The 17,841-nt window shown below is 39.3% G+C and overlaps 5 protein-coding genes across 11 annotated transcripts; 2 read left to right on the top strand and 3 right to left on the bottom strand.

Annotated features, from left to right (window-relative positions):
* The first annotated feature begins 235 nt into the window (after nucleotides 1-235).
* Nucleotides 236-6,200, top strand: ABCC3 (multidrug resistance-associated protein 3). 5 transcript variants are annotated; one of them, NM_180244.1, is made up of 9 exons: nucleotides 705-3,134; nucleotides 3,231-3,317; nucleotides 3,417-4,064; nucleotides 4,152-4,316; nucleotides 4,432-4,941; nucleotides 5,048-5,261; nucleotides 5,337-5,353; nucleotides 5,450-5,753; nucleotides 5,842-6,184. In NM_180244.1, exons 1-9 carry the CDS (start codon nucleotides 720-722, stop codon nucleotides 5,949-5,951), a joined length of 4,470 nt encoding a protein of 1,489 aa, NP_850575.1. In that variant the 5' UTR covers nucleotides 705-719; the 3' UTR covers nucleotides 5,952-6,184. The 5 variants fall into 5 exon arrangements, with proteins under 5 accessions (NP_187915.1, NP_001327928.1, NP_850575.1 ...); NM_112147.3 differs by having other exon boundaries at nucleotides 236-3,134; nucleotides 5,048-5,353; nucleotides 5,842-6,200; NM_001338031.1 differs by having other exon boundaries at nucleotides 236-3,134; nucleotides 5,048-5,353; nucleotides 5,450-6,200.
* Nucleotides 6,201-6,469: 269 nt separating this feature from the next.
* On the bottom strand, nucleotides 6,470-6,751 carry AT3G13075 (uncharacterized protein; the record flags this gene model as incomplete). The annotated part of the gene is made up of 1 exon (NM_001338030.1): nucleotides 6,470-6,751. One exon carries the CDS (start codon nucleotides 6,749-6,751, stop codon nucleotides 6,470-6,472), a length of 282 nt encoding a protein of 93 aa, NP_001326580.1.
* On the top strand, nucleotides 6,499-10,733 carry AT3G13070 (CBS domain-containing protein / transporter associated domain-containing protein). Its single transcript, NM_112146.3, has 14 exons — nucleotides 6,499-7,424; nucleotides 7,636-7,733; nucleotides 7,820-7,913; nucleotides 8,066-8,143; nucleotides 8,306-8,409; nucleotides 8,532-8,613; nucleotides 8,688-8,827; nucleotides 8,906-8,984; nucleotides 9,086-9,149; nucleotides 9,327-9,418; nucleotides 9,503-9,568; nucleotides 9,717-9,833; nucleotides 9,975-10,154; nucleotides 10,235-10,733. The coding sequence occupies exons 1-14, from the start codon at nucleotides 6,858-6,860 to the stop codon at nucleotides 10,457-10,459; spliced, it is 1,986 nt and encodes a 661-aa protein (NP_187914.1). The 5' UTR covers nucleotides 6,499-6,857; the 3' UTR covers nucleotides 10,460-10,733.
* SRF4 (STRUBBELIG-receptor family 4) lies at nucleotides 10,672-14,599 on the bottom strand. The gene is made up of 15 exons (NM_112145.4): nucleotides 14,367-14,599; nucleotides 14,106-14,238; nucleotides 13,945-14,016; nucleotides 13,774-13,839; nucleotides 13,627-13,698; nucleotides 13,461-13,532; nucleotides 13,315-13,386; nucleotides 13,165-13,233; nucleotides 13,002-13,067; nucleotides 12,317-12,914; nucleotides 11,961-12,232; nucleotides 11,735-11,855; nucleotides 11,515-11,651; nucleotides 11,265-11,421; nucleotides 10,672-11,169 (listed from the first exon to the last, which is right to left on the bottom strand). Exons 1-15 carry the CDS (start codon nucleotides 14,458-14,460, stop codon nucleotides 11,107-11,109), a joined length of 2,064 nt encoding a protein of 687 aa, NP_566444.4. The 5' UTR covers nucleotides 14,461-14,599; the 3' UTR covers nucleotides 10,672-11,106.
* On the bottom strand, nucleotides 14,517-17,630 carry AT3G13062 (Polyketide cyclase/dehydrase and lipid transport superfamily protein). Of its 3 annotated transcripts, NM_180242.2 has the most exons (7): nucleotides 16,961-17,401; nucleotides 16,612-16,759; nucleotides 16,246-16,506; nucleotides 15,962-16,043; nucleotides 15,606-15,802; nucleotides 15,183-15,465; nucleotides 14,517-14,820 (listed from the first exon to the last, which is right to left on the bottom strand). In NM_180242.2, exons 1-7 carry the CDS (start codon nucleotides 17,191-17,193, stop codon nucleotides 14,702-14,704), a joined length of 1,323 nt encoding a protein of 440 aa, NP_850573.1. In that variant the 5' UTR covers nucleotides 17,194-17,401; the 3' UTR covers nucleotides 14,517-14,701. The 3 variants fall into 3 exon arrangements, with proteins under 3 accessions (NP_850573.1, NP_566443.1, NP_850574.1); NM_112144.3 differs by lacking the exon at nucleotides 14,517-14,820 and having other exon boundaries at nucleotides 14,848-15,465; nucleotides 16,961-17,630; NM_180243.2 differs by lacking the exon at nucleotides 14,517-14,820 and having other exon boundaries at nucleotides 14,886-15,465; nucleotides 16,588-16,759.
* Between the last annotated feature and the right edge of the window lie 211 nt (nucleotides 17,631-17,841).

Genomic DNA, 17,841 nt, shown 5'->3' with positions numbered 1-17,841 from the left:
ATAAAGCTTAACAAATCGATTTTCTCTTCTTTTTTAATACAAAAACAACTAAATCGAATTGAACAGCTCCAAAATACAATTTTTGATATAATGAGAAGATCAAATAGAAGTAAAATACAATTTTTCAACTCAAAATACTTGGAGAGGTGTAGAAGAAAAATACATTATTATATGAAGAATGAAAAATACGGATAAAACAACAAGAGTTCTAAAGGTACTATTAGTAGGTGCCAACTTTGTTTTTATTTTTGCTTCTTCAAAATTCAATTAAATCAATTCGTATCAATAACTTGGCAACAAATCAGCTCGTCTTAAGAATAGGAAAAAAAACATAGTAACAAAAACAGAGAGATATTAAAAGAATATCCTTTTTTGGCTAAAAAACAGTAATCAAAGTTTGTTTTTTTTTCAACATTTTAATGAATTGAAAAAATAGATTGTCAAAGACCCGTGAAAGAGGTAAAATACAAAGTGTTACCAAAGTGCTCTGGTGGGGTTTGAGAGGAGAGGAACGGAGCGTTGTCTCTTTCTCCTTCTTCTTCCTCTTGGCTTCGTGAGCGTGCTCTCCAAGATATACTGTCTCCATCATCACTCCACTCTCCTTCTATAAGTATTCTCCTCCTCCAAAACTCGCCTCCATATTTATTTAATTACAAACCTTTTTCTCAAATCATTGGAAAACAGAGAGAATAGAGAGAGAGAACAGAGAGCTCAAAGCCATGGACTTTCTCGGTTCCACGACGGGTAGCGGTACGTTAGCAATGTTGTTCTCGTTTTCGGAATCTATTTTGCCTCTGGATTCTAGGTCTTTCCTTCTGAAACCTCTTTTCCTGAGATGGCTTTCTGGTTTCTTACACTCGGTTTTGTTGCTGGTCCTGTTTTTCTCATGGGTTCGTAAGAAAATTAGGGGGGATAGTGGTGTTACGGAGAGTTTGAAAGATAGGAGGGATTTTGGGTTTAAGTCAGCTCTGTTTTGTAGTTTAGCTCTGTCTCTGCTTAATCTCGTGTTGATGTCGTTGAGTGGTTTCTATTGGTACGAGAGTGGCTGGTTAGATAATGAACAGCTAGTTTCCTCCCTTGGGTTTCTTTTGGGAATGGTTTCTTGGGGGGTTTTGTCGATTTGTTTGCATCGCTGCAGAGATTGTGAGCATAAAAAGGCTCCCTTTTTACTTAGGCTATGGTTGGTTTTCTATCTAGTGGTCTCTTGCTACTCTCTTGTGGTAGATTTTGTGATGTACGAGAGACGTGAAACCGTACCTGTTCACCTTCTAGTGTTCGATATAGTCGCTTTTATTGCTGCTGTGTTTCTCGGTTACGTGGCTGTCCTCAAGAAAGATAGAAGCAACAGCAATGGAGTTTTGGAAGAGCCTCTGTTGAACGGTGGTGATTCTCGTGTTGGTGGTGATGACAGCGTTGAGTTAAATAAAACCAATGGGAGTGGTGAGGCTACTCCTTACTCGAGAGCTGGCATTCTCAGTCTTTTGACTTTCTCATGGATGAGTCCATTAATAGACATTGGAAACAAGAAAACCCTTGATCTAGAAGATGTTCCGCAGCTTCATGATACTGACAGCGTAGTCGGGTTAGCTCCTAAGTTTCGGAGTATGCTTGAATCACCAGATGGGGGCGAGAGAAGTGGCGTTACCACGTTCAAGCTTATAAAAGCCTTGTATTTTACGGCTCAGTGGGAGATTCTAGTGACAGCCTTCTTTGCTTTCATCTACACGGTTGCATCATATGTTGGGCCAGCACTCATTGATACTTTCGTGCAATACCTTAATGGACGTAGGCAGTATAACCATGAAGGATATGTGCTAGTCATTACTTTCTTTGCTGCTAAGATTGTGGAGTGCCTTTCACAGAGACATTGGTTCTTTAGGCTACAGAAGGTTGGTATTAGGATGAGATCAGCCTTGGTTGCGATGATATATGAAAAGGGTCTGACCCTTTCATGTCAGTCAAAGCAAGGACGCACAAGTGGGGAGATTATAAATTTCATGACTGTGGATGCGGAGAGGATTGGTAATTTCAGTTGGTACATGCATGACCCCTGGATGGTCTTGTTACAAGTCGGTCTAGCTCTGTGGATCTTGTATAGAAATCTTGGACTAGCATCAATAGCGGCTTTAGTTGCTACCATTATAGTAATGCTTATAAATTTTCCATTCGGGAGAATGCAAGAGAGGTTTCAGGAGAAGTTAATGGAAGCTAAGGATAGCCGGATGAAATCAACATCTGAGATCTTAAGAAACATGAGGATTCTCAAGCTTCAGGGATGGGAAATGAAGTTTCTCTCCAAGATTTTTGATCTTCGGAAATCTGAGGAAGGATGGCTGAAAAAGTATGTGTATAACTCGGCTGTTATTAGTTTTGTTTTCTGGGGGGCTCCTACTCTGGTGTCAGTCTCCACTTTTGGTGCTTGTATACTTCTTGGAATCCCCCTTGAATCAGGAAAGATACTCTCTGCACTTGCAACCTTCAGGATTCTACAAGAGCCGATCTACAATCTTCCCGACACTATCTCCATGATTGTGCAGACTAAAGTCTCTCTTGATAGACTTGCATCCTACCTTTGCCTGGACAATTTGCAGCCTGACATTGTAGAGAGGCTTCCTAAGGGAAGTTCAGACGTGGCAGTAGAAGTGATCAACAGCACTTTATCTTGGGATGTCTCATCCTCTAACCCGACTCTCAAAGACATAAATTTCAAGGTCTTTCCTGGGATGAAGGTTGCAGTTTGTGGTACCGTTGGCTCTGGGAAATCGAGCTTACTTTCATCTTTACTAGGAGAAGTACCCAAGGTATCTGGAAGTCTTAAGGTTTGTGGGACAAAAGCGTATGTTGCGCAATCTCCTTGGATTCAGAGTGGTAAAATTGAGGATAACATCTTGTTTGGCAAACCTATGGAAAGAGAACGATATGATAAGGTGCTTGAAGCATGTTCGTTGAGTAAGGATCTGGAGATACTTTCATTCGGTGATCAGACCGTTATTGGAGAACGCGGCATTAATTTGAGTGGTGGGCAAAAGCAAAGGATACAGATTGCACGTGCTCTCTACCAAGATGCTGATATCTATCTGTTCGATGATCCTTTTAGCGCTGTGGATGCACACACAGGGTCACATCTCTTTAAGGTACAATCTTCTCTCTTAGCCATTAGTGTGATTGTGATGTCTCCTTCTCTAAACAATCATGTATCAAATTGATTTTCATTCTCATACTTATTTCAGGAAGTTCTACTGGGGCTTTTGTGTTCCAAATCGGTTATATATGTTACTCATCAAGTTGAGTTCTTACCTGCTGCTGATCTTATACTGGTATGTGAATAGTTTACTATCTTTTATCTTCTTATATAGTCTATATTTTGTATCACTGAGAATATGAAATCATCCAAAATCGGTTTTCTTATGCCTCAGGTCATGAAAGATGGGAGAATCAGCCAAGCTGGAAAATACAATGATATCCTCAACTCTGGAACTGATTTCATGGAGCTTATAGGTGCGCATCAGGAGGCTCTTGCAGTAGTTGATTCTGTTGATGCCAATTCTGTTTCTGAGAAATCAGCTTTAGGCCAAGAAAATGTAATTGTGAAAGATGCTATCGCTGTTGATGAGAAACTAGAAAGTCAGGATCTGAAGAATGATAAATTAGAATCTGTGGAGCCCCAAAGACAAATTATTCAAGAGGAAGAGAGGGAGAAAGGTAGTGTCGCTTTGGATGTGTACTGGAAATATATCACACTGGCATATGGAGGAGCTCTTGTGCCTTTCATATTGTTGGGGCAAGTTCTCTTTCAGCTTCTACAGATTGGAAGCAACTACTGGATGGCTTGGGCTACTCCTGTTTCTGAGGATGTGCAAGCTCCTGTGAAACTTTCCACGTTAATGATTGTGTATGTGGCTTTGGCCTTTGGAAGTTCCCTCTGCATTCTTCTTAGAGCCACGCTTCTTGTCACTGCTGGTTACAAGACTGCTACTGAACTGTTTCATAAAATGCATCACTGCATATTCCGTTCTCCTATGTCTTTCTTTGATTCCACTCCAAGTGGAAGAATCATGAGTAGAGTACGTCGCTGGCCACTATCCTTATTTGAGGATTTCCATATATATATCTATTTGGTAATCATTGTGTTCCATTTTTTCCTTGTATAGGCTTCTACCGACCAATCCGCAGTAGATTTGGAACTACCGTATCAATTTGGATCAGTTGCTATCACAGTGATTCAGCTTATTGGAATCATTGGAGTAATGTCTCAAGTTTCTTGGCTGGTTTTTCTCGTCTTCATCCCTGTGGTTGCTGCCTCCATATGGTATCAGGTACTTTTCAATAAACTTTACAATTTAGTCTTCCATAAGAGTTGTTGATTCTGACAAAATTAAGTCAAGTTTATTTAAGTGATGAAGTTGTGACAAAAAGCTTTCAACTTTGCAGCGGTATTACATAGCTGCAGCACGAGAACTTTCGCGGTTAGTTGGAGTATGCAAAGCTCCTCTAATTCAGCATTTTTCTGAAACGATTTCAGGGGCGACAACCATTAGGAGTTTCAGCCAAGAATTTAGATTCCGTTCTGACAACATGAGGCTAAGTGATGGTTACTCTAGGCCCAAATTCTATACAGCTGGAGCAATGGAATGGCTTTGCTTTCGCCTTGATATGTTGTCATCACTTACATTTGTCTTTTCATTGGTTTTCTTGGTCTCCATACCTACTGGAGTGATTGATCCAAGTCTCGCGGGATTAGCCGTGACTTATGGACTCAGTTTGAATACTCTGCAAGCTTGGCTGATTTGGACTCTCTGTAATCTTGAGAACAAAATCATATCGGTAGAGAGGATTCTTCAATATGCAAGTGTTCCCAGTGAACCACCTCTTGTGATAGAATCAAACCGACCTGAGCAATCATGGCCTTCACGTGGTGAAGTTGAAATCCGTGATCTTCAGGTATCCATATCTATTATACTTTACTCCTATCAAAGTTTGTGATATAGAGCTCGCACTTGTTTTATATTATACCTTGACCGTTTGGAATATTTGGACACATTGTTAGGTCCGATATGCTCCACATATGCCTCTTGTGTTGCGAGGAATAACATGCACATTCAAAGGAGGTTTAAGAACAGGAATTGTTGGAAGGACAGGAAGCGGGAAATCGACTTTGATACAAACTCTTTTCCGCATTGTAGAACCTTCAGCTGGAGAAATCAGGATTGATGGAGTGAATATTTTGACCATTGGGTTGCATGACTTGCGTTTAAGACTAAGCATCATACCCCAAGATCCAACCATGTTTGAAGGAACAATGAGAAGTAACTTGGACCCTCTTGAAGAGTACACAGATGATCAAATCTGGGAGGTGCGTCGGTTTAAATCTCTGAAAGTCGCACGTTCTTCTTTCTTTAACTAGTTTAAACAATGTTCAGTCTTGGCTAATGTTTGCGCGGTGTTTTAGGCTCTTGACAAGTGCCAACTAGGAGACGAGGTGAGGAAAAAAGAGCAAAAGCTCGATTCCAGTGTGAGCGAGAATGGAGACAATTGGAGTATGGGTCAGAGACAACTAGTGTGTCTCGGGAGAGTTCTTCTCAAGAGAAGCAAAATCTTGGTGCTTGATGAAGCCACTGCTTCTGTTGACACTGCAACTGACAATCTGATTCAGAAAACGCTAAGAGAACACTTCTCAGACTGTACAGTGATAACCATTGCACACAGGATATCTTCAGTTATTGACAGCGACATGGTTCTGCTTCTAAGCAATGGTTTGTCTGAAAAAAATCTCAAATTCATTCGATGGAACTTGTGTGCATATGAAACATTGAGAAATGTCTTGTTGTGTTCTATTTGCAGGGATCATTGAGGAGTATGATACGCCAGTGAGATTACTGGAGGATAAGTCTTCCTCTTTTTCTAAGCTTGTGGCTGAGTACACCTCAAGATCTAGTTCCAGTTTCGATTGAAGCAAAGACTCTGCTATTTTCCTGCTGATGATGACGATGAAGAAAAACTTAGGATGTCTGAATCTGGTTTAGCCACAACACTAGCTGGATTATGATTCACACAAGAAGAAACACTATCTTTTGTTAAAAGCTTTTGTTCTTAGTTTATAGCTTCTACTACTGTTGAACCCCTAAAAACGATTATTCTACATCGCTAGTTTCAAATCAATGCAATAAAAGATTGTTCACTTCTGATTGAAAATTTCAGAAACGTTTCTCAATAAGTCATTATTGATTTGATGAAAGTTAAAACAAAAAACCAGGGATCAAAAACAAAAAACAAAAAAACAGAGCTTGATAGACTCAAAACAGATGAAAGTAAAACCGACGCAGCATCTTTGTTGAAGAGCAAACCGGGTTAGTTTTTATTAAATCAAGATCACACGGGTCTATGAACAAAAACCGGGACGGTTTAGTAATCTCTTTTTGCGTGGTTGCTTGGTTGGTGGATGCGATAGGGGTATTAATGTAATTAACTATTATCTGCCTGCCACTTGCTCACGAGCGACTTTGGTCTGAGAAAAACAATTTTGACGGAGGAAAGGCTGCGCCTTTTTTCTCCGCAACTTCACCATTTTCGGCTTTTCGCTGCCGGAGGGGTTTCCCCATTGCCAGCTATGAACCTTAGTTCTCATTCTCAAAATCACCATTTTACTTTCACTAAACAGATAACTATCCTTTTGGTCTACCAATTTTAGACGCTTCTGAGCATTTACAGAGACATTGACTGAGTAAGGAGGAGCCGTCTTATCTTTCTTCATACTTGAGCTCTTCCCACACGTCACATACCGGAGGCATTTTTAGCGAAGTTTCTAGCTCCAAGGTTCTGTTTTTGTTTGCTCTAGGGTTTTCTATTATCAGGTTCTTATGATGGGTATGGCACTTGAATTATCTGTTCTGGGTCGATCTGTCATTGACTCTAAAACCTTAAATTTGAAGAGATATGGTCAAAAATCGAAGCTTTCAGGAAGATTTCTGCCCAGAGCTGAGCTGCACTGCCCTGTGGCGTTGAGTTCTTCTAAACACTCCAATTTGAGTTTTAGATTCCGACGAAGTTGTGAATTTAGCTACAGAAGTCGCTTTATGCTGTTTAGCTCCAGTCAATGTCACGAGGGCAGTCAACGAAAGTCCGATTCTGGTGAAAAGGAGCTGGAGTCGATTAAGGTTTTGCTGAAACGTGGAATTGTGATAGGAGCTCTAGTCTGTGGAGTTTTCTTGTATGGATGTCAGAAAGTGTTGGCATCGGCTGGTGTGGTCGAAGCAGGCTATGAGGTGTTTGGTCAGAGCGTAGTGTTGTTTAAGAATGCTTTGCCTAAAATTTACCAGGTTCTTACGGTTCTTAGAGAGCAAGGTCTAATTTTGGCTGCGCTGCTCAGCCTCTCAGCATTCTTCTCTATGGCAGAGACGTCCATTACCACTCTGTGGCCGTGGAAGGTAAAATCAGAACATTCATTTTGGTGTGATTTAGTAATGCTAATGCTGTTTAGTTGATTTTGGAACAACGAGATCTATTGGCAAGAATATGTTGTTTAAGTTACTCAATTTGAAAATTCCATACAATTTTTTTGCCTGGTCTCCAATGTTCTTATAATGTTGTATCTGATTGGTTTTGACATATTGCTGTGTTATGTACGGCTTATCTCAGGTGCGTGAGTTGGCTGAGAAAGAACCAGAGAATGGTGTATTCAGAATGCTCCGGAGTGATGTCACCAGATTCTTGACGACTATACTTATTGGAACAACGTAATTGTTTTTTCCTAGATATGAATCGTCTTTAGAGGATTGCTATAAATATTGTCTCTTATCTTAGGTCTTGTGGTTGGTCTTAGTGTTGTGAATATTGCGGCAACTGCACTGGTCACTGAAGCAGCAACAGCTATATTTGGGGAAGCTGGTGTTAGTGCTGCCACTGGATTGATGACAGTATGTATAATTGTTTCAACACTTTTTCATACCTGTAAACTTTATAATCCTTTTGTTTGGTTTAGTACAATGCCTCTTTTGTTTCTGTCTGGATATTCTTTGATCAGTATAATTGCTTCCTAAGAATTTGCCATTCTTGGGTGACTATATAGGTGGCTATTTTACTCCTGACTGAGATTACTCCAAAAAGTGTTGCTGTGCACAATGCTCAAGAAGTTGCAAGGATTGTGGTAAGTTAAAATTAATTGTCAGTGGTTCACTCTAAGCAAACTTTATGTGGATATCCAATGGCTTTGCTCATTGTGACCCTTCTGCTATGAAATAGTTTAACTGTTCAAATCTCATATGTGGGTAGTAAAAAGACATGACTTATTTTGTATGACTGTGCATAGGTCAGGCCAGTGGCGTGGCTTTCCTTAGTATTATATCCTGTCGGAAGAATTGTCACATATCTGTCAATGGGAATACTGAAAATTCTTGGTTTGAAAGGACGGAGGTATGCATCAGTCTAGACTTGTTTTAATATTTGATTCGGTTTGGTGGATTGTCATGCCTTCTCCTTGGTAAAAGTTAGCAGATCCTAGATGTAAATCTTGTGGCCTTTTTTGTGTGTGTCAGTGAACCATATGTTACTGAAGATGAGTTGAAACTGATGCTAAGAGGTGCAGAATTGAGTGGTGCCATTGAAGAAGAGGAGCAGGTATGAGTTTTGTAATAAATTTGTTTCTAAAAATCTATACCAGACCTATGTTTATGCTACCGATTGCCCTGCAGGATATGATTGAAAATGTGCTAGAGATTAAGGATACCCATGTTCGAGAGGTGATGACTCCCCTTGTTGATGTAGTCGCAATTGACGCCAGCGCCAGTCTAGTTGATTTCCATAGTATGTGGGTGACCCATCAGTACTCAAGGTAAAAAAATTCCATAGACTTCTCACTTAAGCCGTTTCCCTTGGATTATTCATCAAGCTCAATTAATTTTCTTCTCAGGGTGCCTGTTTTTGAGCAGCGTATTGATAATATAGTGGGAATTGCATATGCTATGGATCTTCTAGATTATGTTCAGAAGGTTTGACAGTTTCATTTCCTATTTCTTGCTTCCAGTTTTTGTTAGGGTTTCTTTCTGTTAATTGTGTTGTAGAATGAAATATACTGTGTTTGATTTTGAAGGGTGATCTGTTAGAAAGTACTTCTGTGGGGGACATGGCACATAAACCTGCATATTTCGTCCCTGGTAATTATCAATGTGTTTGCTTTTGGATATGTTGCCAAACTAGGCATTTGAATGCTTCAGATTTTTTCTGCATTCGGATTAAATTATACTGTTATATTACCGACATTAAACACGAATTCTTCACACTGAATTATTATACTCTGAAGAAAATCTAATGATATATGTTACACTTTGCAGATTCAATGTCTGTTTGGAATCTTCTTAGAGAATTCCGAATAAGAAAGGTTCACATGGCAGTTGTCCTTAACGAATATGGTGGAACGATCGGAGTATGTGCCGCTCTTCTTTTGTGCTTCTTTACTCTCTCTCTTCCACAGTTAGCTAATCTCTTTCCTACTAATTTGTTTCTGCAGATAGTAACTCTTGAAGATGTGGTCGAAGAGATTGTTGGTGAAATTTTTGATGAAAACGATTCCAAAGTAAGTGCCCTAGTTTCAACTCTTTAAGAAAATCGTCATTCTAGACCTACATTTCTAGAGAATATTAACCTATATCTTACATAACTTATTTGCCCATTAGTAAGGCTCTATTCCATTGCTTATGGCCTCCATGATTTTGGCTCAATAGGAGGAGATTCAGAAGAAAACAGGATATATTGTCATGAGAGATGAGGGCATATATGATGTTGATGCTAATACATCAATTGACCAGCTATCTGAAGAACTGAATATGAAAATGCCAGAGGTAATGTTATTTTCAGCAGTCTCTTTTATTCCTCTTTATTGCGTCCTCAAGAGCATTCCTCAGGGTTATCTTTTAACTTTGTAAATGTGAACATGTTCTTTAAAAGTTGAAACCCACAATGTTTGTTCATTTGGGAAACAGGGCATTCAGTACGAGACAGTCTCAGGCTTTGTGTGTGAGGCCTTTGGGTATATCCCAAAAACTGGAGAAAGTGTGAAGGTTGTTCTTGAAAAGGAAAGCTGGGAAGAGGATGGTGAGGAGGAGGAAGGTAAACAGGAGAGGCAAGAGCCAAAGGAAAAGAACCAAATCTATAGAGTAGAGGTATTGAGTGGCTCATTTTCATATTTGGCACAAAGCACCGTCAATGTTTTGAACTAATCGAGGTCTTTTTCGGTTTGTAGATACTAGCAGGGAATGCAAGAAAAGTTAGTGCTGTCCGGTTTGAGAGAGTGAACGATATGGATCAAGTGTCGGAGGCAAGTGATGTAAAAAGCATGGTTCCCAAATTTGTAAGGAAATGGAGCAGCGAAGAAGATGATGGGAACTTGTCCAACGAAGAAGACCAATCCGAGAATGCTGTCTTAGATGAACATGTACTGGCTGATAATAGCAAGAAACAACAATGACACTGAGATACAGTTCCTTTTTTCTTTATGCTGCATTTTTCAATTCTTCTTTGAAAAGGAAAGAAGTAAGCTCACAAATACAAGAAGCTTTCTTCTTTAGATTTAATGTAATAATCAGGATGGATAAATTAAGAAATTCGTGTTAGGTAAAATCCTATACAAGAAAGAAAAAAAACATCATCAGGAGAAATATGAAATTCGTACGCAAGTCTACATTTAATTTGTCGATTTCTGTTTATGCACAGACGACTCTGTTTCCGAAAACAGAGCTTACTGGTCTAATTGTTAATATTCTTACACAGATGAGACTTTTGGATTTTATTTTGCAGTTTGATTTATGTTTGTAGACAGTGGATTACAAGAGAGGGTTATTCTATGACACTAGTAGCTTTTTTCAACTTTTCTCATTGTGTAAAAGATTAATCTAAAGGTTAAGACATGATCTGAAACAAAAACCCAAATAATAGAATCTCTGTCTCTCCTTTCCTCCACCTATATATCTCTCTATACAAACCTGAATCCAATAGCTTTTGAGTTTCCTACTTGATTTTAATCAGAAGTTTCTCAGGTTTTAGCCGCAATCTCCAGAAGAGTTATTCTTCTTCTTTTAATACTTTGGGGGCTTCAAAATGACTTGAGGCACTAGACTACACTAGCCTCTTCAATGCCTCCACCACATTTGACACTGGAGGCCTAAGTCCAGGCTCCGTCTGAAAACAAGAAATAACAATCCATTCTCACAAACCTTGAACTTAGAAGCTCTGAAGAACATAATAACACAATAGAGAATCAACAATGAGCGTACCATTACGCAGATGGAAACTATATCCGCGAATGATGATACAGATTCTGGAGCGTAGAGTCCGCACAACGCGGGATCCACCATTTCATCCAGAGTATCCATGTCTTTAAGCTGCGGCTTTGCCCAACGAACTAAAGACTGTTCTGCTTTTGGCCTCCCACTGAAGATTAGAGGCATTCAAAAAACATTTCAGATACTTGTATAGTTCTTTATAGATATTATATCGGACATTACTACTGTTTGAGAATGGAACCTGTCATAAGGCTTTCGACCAGTTAGCAGCTCAAGCATCACCACACCAAAGCTGTACACGTCGCTCTTTTGTGTGTAAGCGGAGGGATCTGTGCATTCTGGGGCATTGTATCCAACTCCAAGATTCTGACTTGTGCGCTACAGTTTCAAGAGATGAGACACTTTAATAGATTTGAAACAACTCTGTATCTCCATAACACTAATTTTTACAAGAAGCTCACGTGGTGAAAGTTTGCCAAGCCATAGTCTGAGAGGCGGGGATTTAGCTCATTATCAAGTAAAATGTTTGATGACTTGATGTTCTTGTGAACTAGCGGAGGCGAACATGTTTCATGAAGGTACCTGACAAAAGAGAGTTTCTTGTCACAAGATAAAAAATGAAAATAAAGAAGAGCAGCAAGTAGCTAGTTCGATGATTCTCCTCAAACAAATGGTTTAGATAATTACTCTATAGCTTTAGCAGTTCCGAGAGCGATTCGGATTCTGGTGTTCCACGTCAATGGTTTGCTGAAATCATCAGACAGGTGAAGAAATCTGTGAAGTGATCCACTTGTGAAATACTCATAAACAAGCATATTTCTTCCTTGTTCTGAACAATAACCCACGAGTTCTGCCATATTCTTGTGGTGAATACTCGAGATACTCGACACTATGTGTGAAAACTCTTCCGGATTGCCTTTTCCTAACAGAGAAGAATCAATCTCTTTGACTGCAAATTTCTGGTAAGAAGAGGATAACAAGATAAGAGATCTAAAGAAAGTTTTCTTGAGAAGAAAATGTGGAATGTAACAAGGAAAACAAACCCTTCCATCCTGAAATTTAGCTTTATAAACACGTCCAATGGTTCCTTCACCAAGAAGGCGATTCGGCGAGAAACAAGACGCGGTATTCTGCAAATCCGCTAGTGAAAACGCTTTCACACCGCGTGTATCAGGAGAGTCTTGGGAGGTGGAGGAACGGTCAGGGGTAGCAGCCACTTGGGTAGAAGGTATGAGATGAAAAGTAGGAGAGTTCTTGAAACTGACAGAAGAAGTTCTTTTAACAGAAGGCTTTGTTTCAAGTGAAGTATTAGAATCAACTGTCTTCTGGTTTTTGAATTCTTCCATATTATCGAATTGAAGCATCTGAGAGGATTGTGGTGTGAAGAGTGGCTTGCTTCGGTTGGTTCCTTTCTCGTCGTCGAAAAAGTGAGAAGAATCATTAGAGTTCTTTCTTCGAGAAATCAATGCAATCAACCCTGCAAATAAAATGAGTCCACCTATAGAAGACACCGCTATTATAACTCCTAGTGTCAGAGCCTTGCTGCTTCCTCCACCGCCTCCTGATGAGTTTCTGTCTATGTGACGGGTTCCCGGAGGTGGTGAAGGAGCTCTACCGCTTGACCACTTGTTTCCTCCAGTTCTAACCAAGAAATGAAGAAAAACACATTAATGCTTTTGCATCTTTTGATTGTGTTTAAGGGAGAATGAGAGAGATAATAAAACTTACTCAAGGTTTCCAATATTCTTCAACTCGTTTGGGATCCAACCAGTAAATTGATTGTTTGCTACGTTTCTGTCAACGCAAGATTCATAAACAACATTAATGAAAGAAAGTTCATATTTCAAGGATTTAAACGATGTGTTATGTATATAGCATGAAAAATACTAACACATCATCAATCTGAGGGAGGTCCCTGAGAGCATTTATAGAGCCTTTGAATTGGTTTTCTTGCAAATGCCTATAATTAGAATGGTAAGGTGAGTAACAGTACAAAGGAGTTAAATTTGAACAACTACTTCGAAGTGCTTTCTTCTCTTACAGTGTTTTAAGACCTGTTAGATTGGCAAAACTCTGCGGTAGTTTTCCCGTGAGTTGATTGGAAGAAAGATCACTGCAAAACATATACTCAATGAAGTTAATGAAATCTTTCCAAATCTGCTGCAAAAAAAGAAGTATGTGGCTTACATTGTTTCAAGTTTTGGAAGCTTTTGAAACATGTCACTGAGTTCACCATTGAGGTTGTTACGGCCAAGGTTTCTGAGTAAATACAAGAACAGGTATGACTAAAAGGGCGGGGTGATACGTGGGAAAAGATTATGCGAATGAGTCAAATTAAATGTCTTTGGCTTACAGGTAACTGAGGTCGTTCATGAGAGACACCGAATATGGCACATTACCGTTGAAGTCATTCTCAGAGCCATCTCTGCAATACCAACACATTGAAATTGTGTACTAATGAACATCATATATTATGGCTTTGTAATTCGAAGATACTTACAGATAAGTAAGCTTGTCAGGAAGCTGGTAGGGTAAGTTTCCGTTAAGATTGTTCTTGCTTACATCACTGTTACAATGACAAAACAGAACATGTAGCTGATATCATCAATTAACTGAATTTGATCAAGAAGTAGAGATTAAGGAGATGTATCGAGGGTAAAAACATTCTCACAGGTAAGTGAGCGATTTCAAGTTTCCAAGCTGGTAACCTAAAGATCCACTGAGTCCACGTCCAGATACTTTTCTACAGAAACAGAAAACGAGAAAACAAGAAAATCAGAATCGGTGAAGAGTATCAAACCATTGATCAAGACCAGAGAGGAAGTAACAAACATTTCAGTAACAGAAGAGCCTTTGCAAGTAATGCCATCCCACGAATCGCCACAAGGATCGCCTCCGCTTGAAGACCAGCCTTTGAGTTTTGATGGAGAGTTCATGCTCTTATAAGCGTCATTAAGAGCAGATACTACAAGAATCCATAAATATGATCAGGCAGGAATAACGTTCATGAACTAAATATGAAATTTTACAACCACCTCTCTGATTTCAAGATCGGATCACAACGTTTTTAAATGATTCAATAAGAACACTCACCGTCTTGGCTATCGGTTTTTGCAAGAACAACGGAGGTGAAGATTCCGAAACATGCAATGAAGACAAGTACGATCCGCTGCAGATTTGGTCCCATGATCCGACAGTTTTAAGCTCAAAAATCAAAATCTGTAAAATAACAAAAGAGATGATCCAGAGAGAAACCCAGGGCTGGTTCCGGGTTTCCTTGGGGATGAAGGAAACACACGAAAACCAAAGGAGAGGAAACAAAGAAGCTAGATAGGTCATGAAAGAAAACTAAATTGGAAATGGTGTGGCAGTAACCAAAAATGGCAAATTCAGTTTCTTCTGTTTTCTTTTAGGATTTTTGAATGACGTTATTGAGTGAAAAGGCGAATAAATCTGGACGTGTGAATAGAGAAATGTACAGCTAAAAATGAAGCAGACACCGAAACATTAGGAGAGAGACCACAACTGTGTCCAAGTCCCGATCCAACTGCAAAACACACACATAAACAAGTTTGTTTCAACGTATATTCAATTTCAAGCACACGTGTGTGTGAACAAACAAAAATTACAACAATTTCATTCAATTGGTCTGAAATTTGGTGAGAAAAACAAGGGCTTGACTGTAAAATACAAGTTTTTACATTCACATTAACACAAATATAAAGTCTTCCACGACACGTATACAAAACTTTGAAGACCCCAGAGCTCATGTGATCAGAGACATTGCAGAAATAGAACTTTTCTATTCACACGTTTAATCACTTTTACAGACACTCCCTATCACACAAGCTTAATCTAAGTAAGTTGCACATGCTTCATCAAAACCAAATCTATGCATGACTTAAATACCAGCGTTTTGGGAAGTTTGACTCAGTTGAGCTCCACGCTTTCTCATCTTCGACAAGAAGTAAGCCAACGCGACCTTTGCCCCTAAGGCGGAGTGACCACGAGACAGGCAGATTGCACCACCAACGGCACCGCCCACAAGTAACATACCATTTGCTATCAGTTTCTTTGAAGGCTTTCTCAACAGTTTCTTCCGTTTGGCTCCTTCACCTGTGTGCATACCACTAGTGGTAGTTCCCGAGGAGTTTGTAATGTCGTCTGTCTGACTTTCTAACTCCGATGGAATCTGTGGGATAAGACAAGGGTGGGTCAAACAAGGCATATTCATTGAGATTTCACAAACAGATATTTGCAGGGAACAATCTATCCAGCACTTGACCAGAGAACTGAACTCAGAGCAGGTAAAAAAAAACACTAACATCTCACCTTTTTCATTAAGCTTACAGCAGATAATGTGGGCCCTTGGGGTCGATGACTGGTTGCAATGTACTTGCGAAGTGCATTTTCCATCTTACAAACGTAACTCCATATGCCTCTTGAGAAAGCAAGCTTTGCCATCTCAACATTTAATCCAGCATCCTCCTGGTGAACCATGTGTATCTCACAAGCGTTCCTACCAGGAACTGCAGCAAGTTTAAGTTATGCATAGACAGTATGGAGGAATGAAAAACCTTATTCACCACTCATACATATTACAGAGATTTGTGGTATATGTTACTGATGAGATATCAAGAGAAGATTTAGTTGAAATATGGATGATAACCCTGACAAGAAACACTTGCCTTTCCTAATTCGCCAACCAGATCTGAAATAACTTACACGTACATACTTCCTCTGTTGCGGCACCATATTGTGATCACATTCCTGATAATAACCAAAGAGCAAAACAATAAGTAAAGAGGCAAAGCGAATAACAGATAATATATAACATGGTCCAGGTCTGTGTATCTAGCATATACGAGAAATACTTAGCAAATTTAAAGAGGAATGCATAGGTGCAAATGAATAATGTAATTTAGAAATAATAGCATTAAAAATAATGCCCTTAAGATAAGTGCATCATTACCTTGATGAAACAGTAAAACTTATCCTTCCCCTCCCACAATTTCCACGCTAATACATACTCCCTTGGAGTCAACAAGGGAAACTTTTTTATAGTGCGACCAATCTCAATCCCACTATTACTGTCAACCTGCAATTGCTCATGCTCAACCACAGTCTTGTCCCATTGTTTCCTGTATTCATTGTCCATGTAAAAGTCCCTCAAAACCTCTGGGGAGCAATCCTCAAACACAGTTGTACTCAGATACTTCATGGGACTACCATCCTACAAGAAACCAAAGAAGAAACTCAGTTACCAGAGAAAAAAACAATCTTACTAGACACTTGGAAAAGTAAAAAGCTCTACACAAAGATAAAACTTTGAGATTACTGTTGGTTTGCAGCATTTAGCAGTGTAGGAGATACGAGGGTTGCTTTTCTTAATAACATCTTCCCATATCTCAGCATCCTCACTTCTTTCCCCCAATTTTTGAATCAGACCCTTTAGATCTTCATCAGAAACAAGTGTAGTAGATATTCTGCAAAGCGTATAGTCAATAGATGAAGTCTCAGAGATAATCAAAGAGTAGAATAATAAGATCATAAAGTAGACGATTATAACTAAAAATCATACGAGGCACAAGCATGAACACACAAAAGGGAAAGAGGCTAAAGGTTATAGATTTACGCAGCAAACAAATTCGGCAAAAAGATACTAAATTGAAAGTTTAACACTTTACCCTGATTGGGAGCTGAGAGATTGAGAAACCGAGACGACAGGGGAAGAAGAAGAAGCATGACTGAAGAATCGGAATTTCCGGGAAAGGAAGAATTGGTAGAGAAGAATGAAGACAAGTGCGAGCACGGTGGCCCAGCAATAACAAAAGACTACATCACCGTCAGCTCGCCGGAAAAATCTCTCGGAAGAGGAGATAAATTGAGCTAACGTCGATAAGGTATCACCACTATTCATCGAATTCCAAAATCTCTCTCTGTGTTTTTTCTGAGCAAAACCCTTGGAAATCGGTTCTATCAAATGGCTTTAAGACGTTTGTATATTCGCGCGTGGACTAGGACTAGGACTAGGATTAGTCTGGTTCTTGTTGGCTGAGTCATAAAGGCAACAACGAATCCTCAAGCTCGGTCCTGTCCGGGACTCTTCTTATTTTCTCTCTTTTTTCTTTGTGGCCCTTTTTGTTTTTTTGTTGTTACAGTTTGGCCCCTTTTTTATTAATGTTACGATTTGGCCCTCCTTTCTTCCCTTTATTTTTGTGGACCAACAATGGTTAGTACTTTTAAACCATTTTTTTATACATTAAGGTTTCAAAAAAAAAAATCATCAGTAAGTAGATCATATCTATCTACGTAATAATGCAACCCGATTAGATCTAGAAATATGGCAAAATAGACTAAGGACTGACATAGACAGTCCTTAGATTTATATGAAACTATTTTATTTGTTTCTCACAAATGGATAATATCAATTACAACTGATCCCTTAGCCACATTATTGTTAGTGAATCATAACATCTCACAAATCTGAATCTGTCTTGCTTGTAAAAAGGGTCACGAATATATTGACATGCTATGAGTATGAACCACACAATTCAGTGTCCCTTTT

Source organism: Arabidopsis thaliana, chromosome 3 (genome assembly GCF_000001735.4).
Source record: "Arabidopsis thaliana chromosome 3, partial sequence".
Lineage (NCBI taxonomy): Eukaryota > Viridiplantae > Streptophyta > Magnoliopsida > Brassicales > Brassicaceae > Arabidopsis > Arabidopsis thaliana.
The sequence above is the reverse complement of the archived record's forward strand: the minus strand, read 5'-3'. Positions and strand labels throughout refer to the sequence as shown.

Bases quoted from the DNA above. Each gene is read 5' to 3' on its own strand.
- ABCC3 (NM_112147.3), top strand. From the start codon at position 720: ATGGACTTTCTCGGTTCCACGACGGGTAGCGGTACGTTAGCAATGTTG. The intron at 3,318-3,416 runs GTATGTGAATAG...CTTATGCCTCAG, and splicing joins CTGCTGCTGATCTTATACTG to GTCATGAAAGATGGGAGAAT. The intron at 4,317-4,431 runs GTACTTTTCAAT...TCAACTTTGCAG, and splicing joins CTGCCTCCATATGGTATCAG to CGGTATTACATAGCTGCAGC.
- AT3G13070 (NM_112146.3), top strand. From the start codon at position 6,858: ATGATGGGTATGGCACTTGAATTATCTGTTCTGGGTCGATCTGTCATT. The intron at 7,914-8,065 runs GTATGTATAATT...GTGACTATATAG, and splicing joins CTGCCACTGGATTGATGACA to GTGGCTATTTTACTCCTGAC. The intron at 9,150-9,326 runs GTAATTATCAAT...TACACTTTGCAG, and splicing joins ACCTGCATATTTCGTCCCTG to ATTCAATGTCTGTTTGGAAT.
- SRF4 (NM_112145.4), bottom strand. From the start codon at position 14,460: ATGGGACCAAATCTGCAGCGGATCGTACTTGTCTTCATTGCATGTTTC. The intron at 13,234-13,314 runs GTAAGAGAAGAA...TTCTAATTATAG, and splicing joins CTAACAGGTCTTAAAACACT to GCATTTGCAAGAAAACCAAT. The intron at 11,856-11,960 runs GTAATTATCTAA...CTCTTTTGTCAG, and splicing joins GGAACTGCTAAAGCTATAGA to GTACCTTCATGAAACATGTT.
- AT3G13062 (NM_180242.2), bottom strand. From the start codon at position 17,193: ATGAATAGTGGTGATACCTTATCGACGTTAGCTCAATTTATCTCCTCT. The intron at 15,466-15,605 runs GTGAGATGTTAG...CTTATCCCACAG, and splicing joins CTGTAAGCTTAATGAAAAAG to ATTCCATCGGAGTTAGAAAG. The intron at 14,821-15,182 runs GTATTTAAGTCA...TGTGTTTTGCAG, and splicing joins TCAAACTTCCCAAAACGCTG to TTGGATCGGGACTTGGACAC.